This window comes from Diabrotica virgifera, chromosome 7 (assembly GCF_917563875.1).
Source record: "Diabrotica virgifera virgifera chromosome 7, PGI_DIABVI_V3a".
Lineage (NCBI taxonomy): Eukaryota > Metazoa > Arthropoda > Insecta > Coleoptera > Chrysomelidae > Diabrotica > Diabrotica virgifera.
This window is the reverse complement of record NC_065449.1, coordinates 242,350,699-242,366,142: the sequence shown is the minus strand read 5'-3', so window position 1 is coordinate 242,366,142 and position 15,444 is coordinate 242,350,699. Positions and strand designations below refer to the sequence as shown.

Genomic DNA, 15,444 nt, shown 5'->3' with positions numbered 1-15,444 from the left:
TTTTGGAATTAAAAACATACAGAAAATTAAAAATGGACTTTCAAATTCAAAGCTTGGTTAAATAATGCACATTCCTGTTAGCACACCAACTCCTAGAAACTGATCTCTGAAATTTTAATAGATTAAACGGTTCAAAATTAATGTTACAAGGTCTCGAGGTGTATTAAATTTCAAACCGAGCATACTCCTCCTAACTATTGAATAGTATAGAGTATAGATCGTATTGCTATAATATATTTGGACATTACGTCATGAGTGTTGGCGTAATGACGTAAACAACAGTTTTTTCACGATACACTAACACCGGTATGCTAGATAGCCCATCAAAACTGGTCAGTTTTGCGCATGGCGTCACGTGCGAAGCAATTCGCTTTATTTACATTTTGTTTACATAGGGCTTTTCATCGGTTGTCATTTGTTTCGAGCTTCTGTCATAATTTGTATAATCTGTGTATAATATTCATATACACGGATTATACGACATATGACAGAAGCTCGAAACAAATGACTGTGAATGAAAAGCCCTATAGATTGTGATATGATATTTGTGTTAATTCGTTAGTGTTTTTATTTAATGTCATATTGACAGCTTTAGGTGTATTATGCATTATATTTATGTATTTCTTGAAAATTCATAGCATACAGGAAATATTTAACAAATTCATTACTTAAATACATTTACTCGGTAAATACAAATACAATTTTTACAGATTACATATGAGTTTAAACTCGTATTAATAATTTGTATTTACAATAATTAACATCTACGTTACAGTCAGTTTCAAATGAAACTCATGAGGATCATATCTTTAGTTTGCTCGGTCGCCAGCTTCCTATGAACGTGTTTACTTTGTTGAGAGCATAGAGTTTGCTCTATGCAAATAGGGAGATATCGTTAAGGTTCCCAGTAATCTGACGATTGAAAGCATTTCTTATATCGAGCAAGAAAGCCACCATTCATCTGTTCCTACATATGCCATCTACCGCAGATTTTCCTTTGCTGAACCCTTACTCTCTTTATAAGTATTGTCTTCACAAGAATGTCAAAGACCTTATCTAAAGTATTTAACAGGCATAAGTATAGGTTTTACGCCCCAGGCTCTTCTAGTTCCTTTCCCGTTTCGGGATAAGTAACCCTCTGCACATTCTCAGTGATGTTTTTTATTATCTCGTGTGCTACCCTATGAGGATCAGTAGCTTTTCCTGCTTTGAGCATATTTGCCAACTTCTGTCACTTCTTCCCTTATGATATCAGTCACGGGTGTCTCCACCTGGCAACCTGGAACCCATACCATTATGATACTGTTACGATCCACAAGTCTGTTGACTTCTTCGCGGCCACAGACAACTTAACCCTTAAGATCCTGAAATTTAATTTACTTAGAATTTTATTTTTTTTATTTTGATGTATTCAGGAGAAGGTTCTAAAACAAAATACATACATTTTTTAATTATTTTTGATTTCTTAGAAAATTGCCGTTACATAATATCTAAAGCTAGGAAGATATAGGAGCAAAAATATTTAAAATATTTTCGATTATAAATTTCAAAATAACAAACAAATACAAAACTATATAAATGAAAAATCATAATCAAGTTATTGTAGATGAAAATCTATGTTGCACTTGATCCACACTCCCACATTGCACTTGCAACACATGGTACGCACATATGAACTACAGTATTCATCTGCAAAACGTCTCGTTTTCTTATCACGAATATAGCTCAGGAGATGATCAATCTTATCGTATCTTATATCTACGACTATTTTGTACGAAGATGGCCTGCCTGCATCTTTTGGTTCGGTACCATATTTCGTAAGATCTATGTTACTAGATACCTTCGAAATTCTAGTTGTGGCATCGGATCATAGGATCTACTATGTCCAGATATGTCCAGCATCAATGAAAATAGAAAAATATGTCCATAATTATGTCCAGCATGACTGTAAATAGACACCATCACCATTTTTTAGAGCAAATTCCTAATTGGTATCTAGCTACATTCTGGTCCATAAGATCAACTTCAACTTTTCTTTCACTAGTTTTTTAGCTTTTGCTGATGATCTGGAAGGCTGAGCCTAGTTAATATCGTCATGTATTTCGAAATATCTTTCACTATTAACACAAGTAAAACAAGTTCAACAGGTGCTCTAAGATTTCTCTCGGACAGCCTGTTAAAATCATTATATTCCTCATCACCAGACTCCTCGTCTGCAAGCACATTCAATTCTGGGGTTCAGTACCTATATATGGCATCAACGTCTAAAGTTTCACCGGCATTAATCATATCCAGCGCTTCTTAAAGAGAAAACCCTTTTCTGGAACAAAAGATACGTTATAATTCTAAAAGTTTCGATTTTGGCTCCCATATGTTCCTAGCGTTACATATATGTAACACCAAGGCATTTTTTACAAAACCAGGATAAAATTTCTAAAAATTTGTATTATCAATACGAAAAGATATTAATTTATTCTCAATTGAAAACACTTTAAACAAAATATAATAATAAAAGAATAGTAAAATATACTTACCCAAACTTGAGATCCATTTTTACCATAAGTAATAAACACCGTCACATAAAACACTCAACTTAATAAACAGGTTATATCAAATCCTCAAACTAACTGCTGAAAACTAGTAAACAATTTTCCCTTGAAAGTCTTGCATCACCATCTAGTTAAAATTAGAATCACTTCCCGAATTTAAGGCTTAAGATTTTAGCGGTTTCTGCGTTACATATATGTAACGCTAGGAGCTTAAGGGTTAATAAAATGGTTGAAATTAAAATGACATTACGCATAAGTAAAAAACGAATATTAGGTACCGTTGAGTCCGGGAATCTTTACCCGTGCGTCATCATTTAAAGCATACGAAATAAGTCGATGATAAGTCGGAAATTGAAATTTACTAAACGCAACAGCAAGTGACAGTAAGTGACTTGCTGTTGCGTTTAGTAAATTTCAATTTCCGACTTATCATCGACTTATTTCGTATGCTTTAAATGATGACGCACGGGTAAAGATTCCCGGACTCAACTGTAAATGTAAATTTTATAAGATGAAAATACCAACATCTCATTTAACTGATTAATCATATTATTTGCAATTTTCTGAAATGTGAAATATCTGAAATTATTTTTCGATTTTTTTTTTACATCAACTGGTGTAACACAAGTTTAAAATTAGAGAGTTGTCCAATGTTGATTCGTATTCCGGAATTTGGCAGCAGTTTGCTATTTTTAAATGTGCAACAAATACATGATTGATGCAAGTTTGGAATTGAGCATTCTAAACTACATTTTTGTAGCGTTTTCATTTCATTGTCGAAAGTTTTTGTTATTTACTGTCCGGCGGTTAACGGGAAACCCCAAATCAACGGTATTGGTTGCACTGTTTATCGGAGTTCCGTCAATGAGAAAATTGTGTTTTTTGGGGAAAAACATCATACTGAGTTATAATGTCCGATGCAAAAATGAAATAATTCAACAAATGTTTACAGGGGAGAAAACTGAATTCTTTAAATAGAAATATTTAATAAAAATGAAAATGAATAACCATTTTCATCTCATTGCAATACGAAGCCAAAGCCGTCTTATATTTCAGTTCGTTTAGAGAGCGCAACAAGCACCCTTACCGAACGGTTTCAAAACTCGTTAATTTGTTATCAGAGAATGCATAATATGTTGCTATCTCTAAATCAAACTGAAATAATCCAGATGATTGCAACTAACGAAATGGTCTAGGTGTCATAGCGACATCTGCTAGATACAAGTCAAATTTTAACTATTTAAATGGGAAATAAGCCACAATATTATTAAAAAATGATTTTTATTAACGTTTCGACGCCCAAATCGGGTGCCGTTGTCAAAATACAAAATACTATTAACATAAACAAAAATGTTGTTGCTTAGTAAAAAAATTCTTCTAATAATTTATTTAATTTGACTCATTTATATCGGCAATTCAGATACATATGATACATTTTAAAGTAGAAGACTTTAAAATGATATTGCCAATATTTATGAGTTGAGTTCCTGGGACGACTTTATTGAAAGATAGTTCATTCAATTACACGAAATCAACCTTAACTCAAGAATATCCGTCACAAAAAAATCATAGCATGTGATCTGTCTTTAAAAAGACAACCACATGCAACGGTGACATTAAAATTCTCGCGTTAGAGATCTCATAGTAAATCACGAGGGAAAACCAGGAAAAACCTCGTGATACTATCCCGACATCGTAAGTATTTGGTCTTACATTTAAATTACTCTCAAAATTAATACCAAATTCTGACTTTACTATAATTTTGTTTAAATTATAAATAATATCAATAATACATGGATATATAAGTAATACTAAAATATAAAATATGTACTAACTCGCCTATTGACTTACTAATTGTGGTATTTTCTTTCTATTGACTTCCTCTTTCAGTATGGGTATCCACATCCTACTGCATTCCACCGAGGAATTTGCGACACAATTGGTTTCGTTTAGCATAATTAGAGCCGCTTCTTTGATTTTTCTCTTTTTACTATATGTTTCTTTCAGGACTATACTTGAACCTCTCCACTGAACTCTATGTTCATCATCCCATGCGTGTTGACATATTTGAGATCTATCAAATTCTCTATTTTTAATATAAGATTGATGTTCACTTATTCTAACGTTTAATGGTCTTGATGTTTCACCTATATAAAACTGTTCGCATTCACAAGGTATTTTATAAATACAATTCTTTGTCTTTTCTTGTTCATTGTTAGGTTTAGTTTTAGATAGAATACATCTCAATGTGTTGGTTGTTTTGAATGTTGTTGAAATGTTGAATTTATTTCCTATTGTTTTAAGTTTCTCGGATAGTCCTTTTATGTATGGTATTGATATTTTCCTCGTATTATTTCTTGTGAATGTTGTAGGATCCCGTTCTATGTTGTTCTGTTCCATTCGATCCAATCTTGACAATTCCTTATTTATAAACGATAAAGGATAATCATTTTTTAACAAAACAGATGTTAAGAATTGTTTTTCTTCTAAAAATGAATTTTCGTTAGAACAAGTAATTTTGGCTCTATCATATAAGGATTTTATGATTCCCTTTTTAACGTTGATGTTGTGATTTGATTTGTAATTGAGATACCTGTTGGTATGTGTTGGTTTTCTATACACTTGAGTCTCATATCCAGTATCCTTCTTTGAGACTAAAACATCGAGGAAAGGCAGGGTATTATTATATTCCTTTTCCATCGTAAATTTTATTGTCTCTTCTTGATCGTTTATAATATTCAGGAATGTATCCAACAATTCTGATCTATGAGGCCATATTGAAAACACATCATCTACATATCTCCACCATACAGTGGGTTTTAAATTTTGTTTAGAAATGATATTAGTTTCGAAATCCTCCATAAATATATTAGCCAATAATGGAGATAAAGAGGAGCCCATTGCTAGACCAAAATTTTGTTTATAAAATTCATTATTTAGTTGAAAATAGGTATTATTAGTACATAATGTCAATAACTCCATTATAGCTGATACATTTAGTTTTGTCCTAGTTGTCAAGGAACGCAACTCATAAATATTGGCAATATCATTTTAAAGTCTTCTACTTTAAAATGTATCATATGTATCTGAATTGCCAATATAAATGAGTCAAATTAAATAAATTATTAGAAGAATTTTTTTACTAAGCAACAACATTTTTGTTTATATTAATAGTATTTTGTATTTTGACAACGGCACCCGATTTGGGCGTCGAAACGTTAATAAAAATCATTTTTTAATAATATTGTGGCTTATTTCCCATTTAAATAGTTAAAATTGTAAAAATGCCACAAGAAAATAGGTTCAGAACAACATACAAGTCAAAGTTTTCAACTAAATATAAAAATAAAATAAAATATAAAATAATGTTAAATTAAAAACTTTAGTGGGACCATTTTCTGGTTGCACTTCCGTGGCTTCTAAAATCTCGAATGGCTTCGATGACCTTCTCGTGGCTTCTCGAATTATTAAAACTTATTGATGAAGATGGTATTGATATAATGGTTGAACTCTTTAATCTAATATATCAGACTGCCACAATCCCCAGACAATGGCTGCAATCGATCTTTGTAGCAATTCCCAAAAAGCCAAGTGCAATAACATGCTCGAATCACAGAACAATATCTTTAATGAGTCACACACTTAAACATTTCTGAAAATAATACACAGCAGAATTGTTAAAACTCTCGAATATAAAATCAGTGACATACAATTTAGCTTTAGAAATGGTATAAGCACACGAGATGCTTTGTTCGGCTTGAATGTGCTGGCCCAGAGATGCATGGACATGAATCAGGATATGTACTTATGTTTTGTAGACTTTGAAAAGGCATTTGATAAAGTTCAACATAAAAAGCTTGTAGATATATTAAAAAGCAAAAATATTGACAGTCGTGATATGAAAATTATATCTAATATATATTGGAATCAAACTGCCAAGGTAAGAGTTGACAACGAGGACACCCAATATATCAAAATACAGAGAGGAGTCCGTCAGGGTTGCGTGTTGTCTCCACTACTTTTCGATGTCTACAGTGAAGCGGTATTTCAAGAAGCGCTCTCAGATTCAATGGAAGGTATATCTATCAATGCAGAAGTTTTGAACAACTTACGTTTTGCAGACGATATAGTAATAATAACGGATAACAACAATGATTTACAGAACGTAATGCAACGCCTTAATGAACGCTGTCATGAGTGCGGAGTGAAGATGAATTTAAAGAAAACTAAATGCGTGATCATAGCTAAATCAGCACACGCAAATATCCAATTAACTATTGAAGATACTGTAATTGAGAGTGTGGATAACTACAAATACTTAGGAATATGGATAACATCAAATGTAGACCAAACCAAAGAAATTAAGACACGTATTTAAATAGCACGTGCATCATTCATTAAACTTAAAAAGTTTCTTTGTTGTCGGGATATAAGGTTAGAGCTACGCCTAAGGATGCTTCGATGTTACGTGTTCTCTACTCTTCTTTATGGCTTGGAAGCGTGGACATTGAAACAAGTCCATTTGAATAAGTTGGCCGCCTTTGAGTTTTGGTGTTACAGAAGAATCCTACGAATATCATGGATTCAAAGAATTGCGAACGTGGAAGTAACTAGAAGGATAGGAAATCAACCGGAAATAATACTAACTATCAAAAGACGAAAACTTGAGTACTTGGGACATGTGATGACAGGGCAAAAAGACTCATTATTACAACTTATTATGCAAGGCAAAATCCGAGGAAAGCAAAACATCCTGGCTTAAGAACTTACGGGAATGGTTCGAATGCAGTAGTGCAGAGCTATTTCGAGCGGCAGTCAACAGGGTCCGCATTGCCATGATGATTTCCAACCTTCGATAGAAGATGGAACTTAAGGAAGAAGGATTCTAAAAATGCAAGCCAATCGGATGCTGGAGCTAGAAAGATGAGGAAATTCTATAATTTGCAATTCACGTCCTATCTGTCCAGCGCGGAAAAATTTCAACGAAAATGGAACCCTACATAGAAGTAATACTAATAGGAATAAAAATTAATAACCATTTTCATCTCTTTGGCTTGCGTTTTTAGAAGCCACGGAGGCGTAACCAAAAAATGGTCCCAAAAAAATTTTTAATTTAATATTATTTTATATTTTATTTTTATTAACAAAAATGCATTTTTGTTGCATTTTATTGTTTTTGTTGTTATGTGAAATCGACCTATGGTTCTATAAAAAATAGACATGTTTTGTAAAAGTCTAAACTATGCGTGCGAGTTTTTTGAAATTTTTAAATTGATTGCATCCCAACTAAAAAACGAAAAAAATTGACGTTTTTGTGAAAGGGGAAGGGGGCTGGTGGATTAAAATTGGGCTGAGTCTTATTTGTTAACCCTCCGTTAGTCGCTAGGATAAACGGAGCATCAAAAGTCGCTACGGTGTCAGAGACCGACAATTTAAAAAAAAAATAGTTATTGCTATAAAATTCGTACAGATATTTTATATTGTGTATAGGAATGACTGAAAAAATATTTTTGAAAATGTTTTATTGAAAAACAACAGATATAAAATAAAAAACCGCTTTCATTTTCACTTTCCTCATCGTCAAAATAATTTTCATCGTCGCTAGGAACCATTTCCCATAATTCCATTCCAACGTTTTTGTGCGGCTTCAAAGGACATCTATAAATAAGACTTGACCAAAACTTACCGATAAAATGCAATAATAAGATGCTAAATCTTTACCTGAACTGCAAGTTATGCCAATAAAGTAATAACCACACCGTTAGTCGCTACGGAGTCTTGCACCGAACATAGCTATAAAACTCGCACAACTGTACCCAAGTAAGTAAGAATGTACACTAACACTAGGTTAGTTGATAGGAAGAGGTACAAAAAGTGGCGATAGAATAAACAGTTATTTTGTAAATCCCGAATGAATAATTCTGTCGTCGGTGTGTGACACCGATAGCGACTAACGGAGGGTTAATCACAAAACACGTAAAAAAATTAAAAAATTGATTCAAGCTCTATCAATCTCAAAAAATAATATTAACCCCGCAAAAGCCCTTAAAATCCTTGAAAATACATGGTTTTTGGGGATTTTTGAACGTATTTTTTCTAGCGATGTGAAATTACGTGTAATTTCAGAAATTGTAAGTTACACGTGTAAAATTACCCAAAAATTACAAACCAGATGTAATTTATGTAACTTATGTAATTTATGTTCATTGTATTAAAAAATCAATTGTTTGCATTCATATTGAATATAATAAACACAAAGTAACTACATACTTATGAAATAAAGAAAAGTGGATAAGAAATACATACAAATAATAAAGAAATGAAAACATAGGTTCTTTAGTTTTGTTTTAAGCGGCTTTTATAAATCACAACTTCCTTTTTCGCAGACAACTGGAGACCTTCTTGTTATAAAACGTCGAAGTTTCAATTGTTTGCTCTTCCAATGAGCCTTGTGTAATTTTTTTTATCTCCGGCAAATCCAGAACTGCATCCTGAAATTAAATAGGAAAGTGTAAACATAGAGAGTAAAAATAATGGGTTTATAATATAATATATACAGATCTAACTACCTTGTTTTCGGCATCTGAAGTATCCTTCTCGACTTCCGTTTTTTTTTGGGGTTGTTCTGTGCCTTTACCCTGAAATTGATAATTTTGGAATATAAACAATAAATATGTATGTGTTTACACTAATTTACCGATTTCATTAAGACGTTTTCTAAAATGTTCACTTTGCTTTGTCTCAAAATGCGTGCTGGTCTCTGTTCCCTAGTTTCCATTCTTTGATCAATTTCATCATCGGTCATTGCAAAGTCAGCAAAATTAAAATCATCGTCGGAATTTCCATTTCCTGTTGTATTTGAATGCCATGATGATATTGTCTGAAAACATAAGATTTATAATTTTTTATTCGAAAACGGTGGAATGCATTGGAAAATCGGAAAAGAAGCAAACTGCATATATCACATGCACATATCACATATCTAAAAAATGCCTAAATTTAAAATTACCTCGTCTAATTCTTCCTCTTCGGAAATATGGTTTTCAATTACTTCTATCTCCTTCTGTAAGTTTCTACCTTCTATCGAAACGTTGTTCTGTACAGTCTCTTCTATAGGATATTGACTTTGTATGTGATGTTGTCGTGAACGTTTCAGCAATTTTGAATTATATTGTATATAATTTAAATTTGCTGCCCTTTGAGTTGTTAGGCGATTTCTTCTCTTCGTATGAATGCTGCTCTGGGAGCTAAAGCTTCTCTCTGTTGCCGCAGAAGTGCACGGCATTGTCAATATCCTGACTGCAACTTTGGAGAGGCATGAATGTCCACAAAATCCTTTCCACCATGTAACCAAAGAGACATTATCGAGTATGTTCCATAAAAATGTTTCGCCAAAAAAGTCTGTTTTAGCTAAATAGTTTCCTAAATCCTCAGTAATCTTTGACACTCCTTCATCACCAATCTCTATCGTGGTCGTGGTTGACATAGTAGTAATGTATTTCATCGCTTCAATCCTTTCGGCTGATGATAAATTTGCACCAACAGACCGAGGGTTTAGTAAGTCTGCGGCAAAATGGATCGGTTGAAGGGCGTATTCCTTCCTTGATATAAATTTATCCATCGCTTCTGTTTTTTCGCAATCCGTTAGTTTCACGCATTCTAAATGAGTAGATATGTTACTACCGATTTTCGCGAAAGTTTCACAAACCAAATGAATTGACGAAGAATCTCCTTCAAGACGTGTTATTGCTTCAGTAATTGGCTTAAGCAATTCAACAAGAGCGCTAGAATTTATCCAGAATCCTTCATCAAGTAAATTTGCTTTTGCGCTGCGTATTCTATCTTGAATTGTTTTATCTGGAGATATTGCTAGACGTTGTAGGACGGACTTGCATTTAGTCAGATCTTGAAGACATTTTACATGTGAACCCCATCTTGTTTTTACAGGTAGGCTAAGAGACACTCCACACTTCATCTCATTTCTTATTTCTGTGAATTGAGCTCTCAGTACTTGACACTGGTTAATAGTTTTAACGATATGTATAATATGTGACAAATGTGTCTCTATTGAAGATAATTTCAAAATATCGCTGCACAATAAATGTAATGTGTGCGCTAAACAGCCGTATGATACAAGATGGGGATACATCTCTTCACATTGTCTCACAGCCTTCCTCATATTCTTTGCGTTATCAGTCACAATAGCGAAAAATTTTTTAGGTCCATACTCCTCCAGAACTTCAACCATTAATTTTGTTATATATTCTGCGGTATGCTTCTCTGCTTTTGTTAGTACTGATTTGACAAATAACGGTTCGGGTGTTGTAACAATGAAATTAATTACACTTTCATTTCGCAAGTTGGACCAACCATCGCATTGCAATGATAAATTGTCAGCTTGCTTAATTTTATCATTAACTTGAACTTCAACTCGCTCGTACTCTTCGGTCAGGAGACGATTTGATAACATATATCTCGATGGTAAGGTGTATGAAGGTCTAATTTTTTTAAAAAACAATTTCCAATCTTCATTCTCGGTAATTGAATGTGGTGCTGAACTGGTGTAAATAGCTCTAGCAAGCAAAATATTCAATTCGTTATTTTGTTCGTGTGTCATTCGATCACAAAATGATTGTATTCTGTTGATTTTTGTGCAAACAGGTGTTTCCACATGAATGTTATCAGAAGCAGATGTTGATGCTGTGGAAACCGTTGATGATGTACAAGCAGCATCAGTGTTATCGTTATCCAATTTTGCCGATGTGATCTTTTTCATGGATGTTTCAAATGGAAATTTAGAGTGATTCCCCTTTGACTTTGGAGTTAAAATATTGAATTTAAGTTTTATCATATGCGGCACATAAGTGCATTGTTGAAGATGAGATTTCATTCTTGTAGCATTTTTTGCATGTACACTCTTGCAAAATTTACACCTCACATTTATGGTCTTTTGATTAGAAGAACCCGCAGGTAACACTTCAAAATAAAGCCAGATATCTGTCTTACGTTTCACCATGTTTTATGACCTAAAAAAAATATTCAGGTAGACTTAAACATTAAGAAGGGAAAAAACATTATTTTTCAAAGTATTTGATGGGCACGAGGGCATAAAAAATTGTTAGGCATCCTTAAATAGAAGAAAGATTAAAATTGAATCTGTGTAACAATTTAATGAAATTCGAATAAGCAGAATACTGGATCGGACAACTACATTATTTTGCCCTCAACGTTATCAAAATTTTTTATTTAGTAAGTTATGTCAGTGTAATTCAATTACACATGCTACATGCACAAGTACCCCGTTGCTCCTATCATTCTTATAGTTATTGTACAGTAAACTAATCTAAAAAATCGAATAAAACTTGGTAAACCGAATTCAGAATTAAGTACTGTAGCCACATATAAAATGACGCGCGTTAGATTTAACGTACAGTCGATATGCGATAGGCCCGCCCCTGTGTTTCCCAATCTAAGGTTGCTATGGACATCACCGGCACGTGTTTTGCTGTTTGTAGAAATAATATATTTCTTACCTTATAGTTTCTGTGCTTCCTTATAAATAAATGTAAAGTAACCAACGCTGCGTGAATGAATAGAGAAAGAACAGTCGAAAACTAACTTATACATACACATTACACATACAATAACAGAAATGTAAACATAACCTGCCTGACTCAGACTAAGGAACGACTAACGAGCGACGAGCGTAATAGCACCCACTGGTTCGCGCGCGCCGGCACCGGCGCACCGCACTTACGACAATTGCGCGCGCATAAGTTGCCATAATATATGTAATTTTACCAGTAATTACATAAATTACGGTAATTTATGTAAATTTATCATAAGTTACGTTAAATTTCATAAATTACGTAAATTCCAAAAATTACATAAATTACATTAAGTTACGGGTATCATGTAATATTACCGTAAGTTACGTGTAATTTATGTAACGTAAGTTATGTAATTTTACAACTCACATCACTAATTTTTTCCCATATTTGAATATTCTAAAGGAAGGATTCAATTACTTCAAATTATTTATAGCCTATAAAAAAGCCTTAATTTAACCTCTAAAATGGGCAAAATATGTAGCCAAAAACCTTTTAAAAACAGTCTTTTATGTGCCCTGTTTACAATCAATACTGTTGGTATCATACTACTATCTTATTATTATGTTATTTTCTTTGTACCTAGTATACAGTGTGTCTGCGTAACTTGGAACCATCAAAACTAGTTAATTGGAACCATATGCAAAACTTTTCTATTATCAATTTTACGAAAAAAAGTTATTCTTCATAAAGTGCTCTACATGGTCTAAAATCTAATATTCAATCATCAGATATCAAATTTTGTCACCAATATACGAGGTATGTCAAAAAATATGAATTTAGCTTAAGAGGAAAGTACCTTTATATTTCACAGTAACGGAAATTGTTATTAAGAAAAGTTGTTTGGAATTAAAAATTATGTTATAATATACAATTACATTATTCTAATTCAAAACAAAGTTTTTTGATTTTTTTTTTCCAATTACGGATACCCAACATCATTTTTATTACGATAACCCAGTTAGTATTAATTTTAGGAAAACAAGTTATTCTTTATAAATAGATCTACATAGTCGAACAACTAAGGTGCAATTATAAGATATAAAATTTTATCAATTTTATACGAGGTATGTAAAAAATATGAATTTCGCTCAAGAGTAAAGTACCTTTACTTTTCACAACATTGAAAATTATTATTAAAAAATTGCTCGTAAGTTAAAACTGTGTTTCAATATGCAATAATATTCTTCTATTTGAAAAATAAAGGTTCTTTACTCTTAAGTGAAATTCATATTTTTAAACGCTTTTATTTAGCTCAATAGTTTGCGTCAAATCTTTGACGTTAATTTGACTGCCTTTTCTTCAATGCAAATAAATGAAAATTTGCAGACATATGCATTCGCATGAACAATACACGAATAGCCAATAAAAAATTTTTTTTCATGTTTATTAATTGTTTAAATAAAAAAAAAACGATTGTAATGGAAAACGCTTAAATTCTCTTGTTTTTTACAATGTAAAAACTTGAAACTTTTACGGATTGTATAGCTAATGATATGAACAATACATAATTTCACTTTTTACGTTAATTGTTTACGTTATGCTTCATAAATAAACAATAAAGTTTCAAATTTTTTGCCGATTCCGACTACTTTTCATGTTAGTACATCATAATAATATGTTTTATACATATTTTAAGAAAAATGACGACATATTTTAATGTTTGAAAAGTGTAAGACCAAAAAGTAAAAAATAAAAAAATATGAAAAAAAAAATTTAAGAAACGCTTTTTTTAGTTATGAGTGACTAAAATTAAAAATATTATAAAAAAACAACTAAAAAGCAAAAAATAAAAAAAAAATAAAAAATCTAACACATTCGTTAAAAAAAAGCGTGGGGCGAAAACCGTTTATTCGATGAACACGCCACGCTTTTCTTTAACGAATGTGTTAGATTTTTTATTTTTTTTTTATTTTTTGCTTTTTAGTTGTTTTTTTATAATATTTTTAATTTTAGTCACTCATAACTAAAGAAAAGCGTTTCTTAAAATTTTTTTTTCATATTTTTTTATTTGACATACCTCATATAAAATTGATCAAATTTGATATCTTATAATTGCATCTTAGTTGTTAGACTATAGAGACCTTTTTATAAAGAATAACTTTTTTCGCAAAATTAATAATAGCGGAGTTATTGCAATAAAAATGATGTTAAGTATCCGTAATTTAAAAAAAAATTCAATTTTTTTTATTTTTTAATTGGAAGAATGTAATTGCATATTAAAACATAATTTCTAAATTCCAAACAACTTAATAACAATTTTCGATATTGTGAAATATAAAGTAGTATGGTATAGTTAGACCCAAACCCAGACATCCAAAGTGAAAGTTATCCTCCAACACCAAATTGTTCTATATGGTCCACATAATGTTCAGAAAAAAGTCACACCATTTTGAGCGTCGGGTTTGGGAGGGAGAGGGGGGAGAAATCTGCAAATTCGTAGTTTTTTAAGTTTTTCGTCAATATTTCTAGAACTAAGCGGTTTAGCATGAACAACCCTCTACACAAAATTGTTCTACATTAAATTTGAAATAAAAAAGCCCTATGCATAACCCTTCTAAAATGAACGGTTCCAAAGTTACGGAGGTAGTATAGTATAATTGGTCCAAAAAAAAGCCTAACCCAGACATCCAAAGTAAAAGTTTTCCTTCAACACCAAATTGTTCTATATGGTCTACATATTGTTCAGTAAAAAGTTACACCATTTTGAGCGTCCGGTTTGGGGGGGATATTGGGGAGAAATCGATAAACTAGTAGTTTTTTTACGTTTTTCGCCAATTTTCTAAAACTATCCTTTGGCGTAAGGAACGTTCTATAGAAAAATGTTCCACATAAAATTTAAAACAAAAAAGGTTCGATACATAATTGTTATAAAATCAACGGTTCCAGAGTTACGGAGGGTGAAAAGTGGAGGTTTTCGTTACTTTTTATATTTACCGATTTCTCCCCCCCCCCCTCTGCCCCCCCCCAAACCCAACGCTCAAAATGGTGTGACCTTTTTCTGAACATTATGTGGACCATATCGAACAGTTTGGTGTTGGAGGATAACTTTCACTTTGGATGTCTGGGTTTTTGGTACAGTTATCATAAATATTGCCCAAAAAATATAAAAAGTATCGAAAACCTCGAATTTTCGCCCTTCGTGACCCTGGAACCGTTAATTTTATAACAATTATGTATAGAACATTTTTTGTTTTGAATTTCATGTAGAAAATTTTTGTATATAACATTGTTTATGCTAAAGCATAGTTTTAGAAATATTGACGAAAAACTTAAAAAAACTACTA

At 32.2% G+C, this 15,444-nt stretch overlaps 2 protein-coding genes across 2 annotated transcripts in view; one reads left to right on the top strand and one right to left on the bottom strand.

Annotated features, from left to right (window-relative positions):
- Positions 1-15,444, top strand: part of LOC114329174 (collagen alpha-1(XV) chain) — a gene marked incomplete at its 5' end in the record, with an annotated part of 898,386 nt that overhangs the window by 559,630 nt on the left and 323,312 nt on the right. The gene's annotated exons all lie outside the window — the stretch shown is intronic.
- Positions 8,656-12,531, bottom strand: LOC114348692 (uncharacterized). The gene is made up of 2 exons (XM_050655660.1): positions 9,119-12,531; positions 8,656-9,040 (listed from the first exon to the last, which is right to left on the bottom strand). The coding sequence occupies exon 1, from the start codon at positions 11,563-11,565 to the stop codon at positions 9,532-9,534; it is 2,034 nt and encodes a 677-aa protein (XP_050511617.1). The 5' UTR covers positions 11,566-12,531; the 3' UTR covers positions 8,656-9,040; positions 9,119-9,531.

What these genes read in the sequence shown, in the direction of transcription:
- LOC114348692 (XM_050655660.1), bottom strand. Translation starts at nt 11,565, where the DNA reads ATGGTGAAACGTAAGACAGATATCTGGCTTTATTTTGAAGTGTTACCT.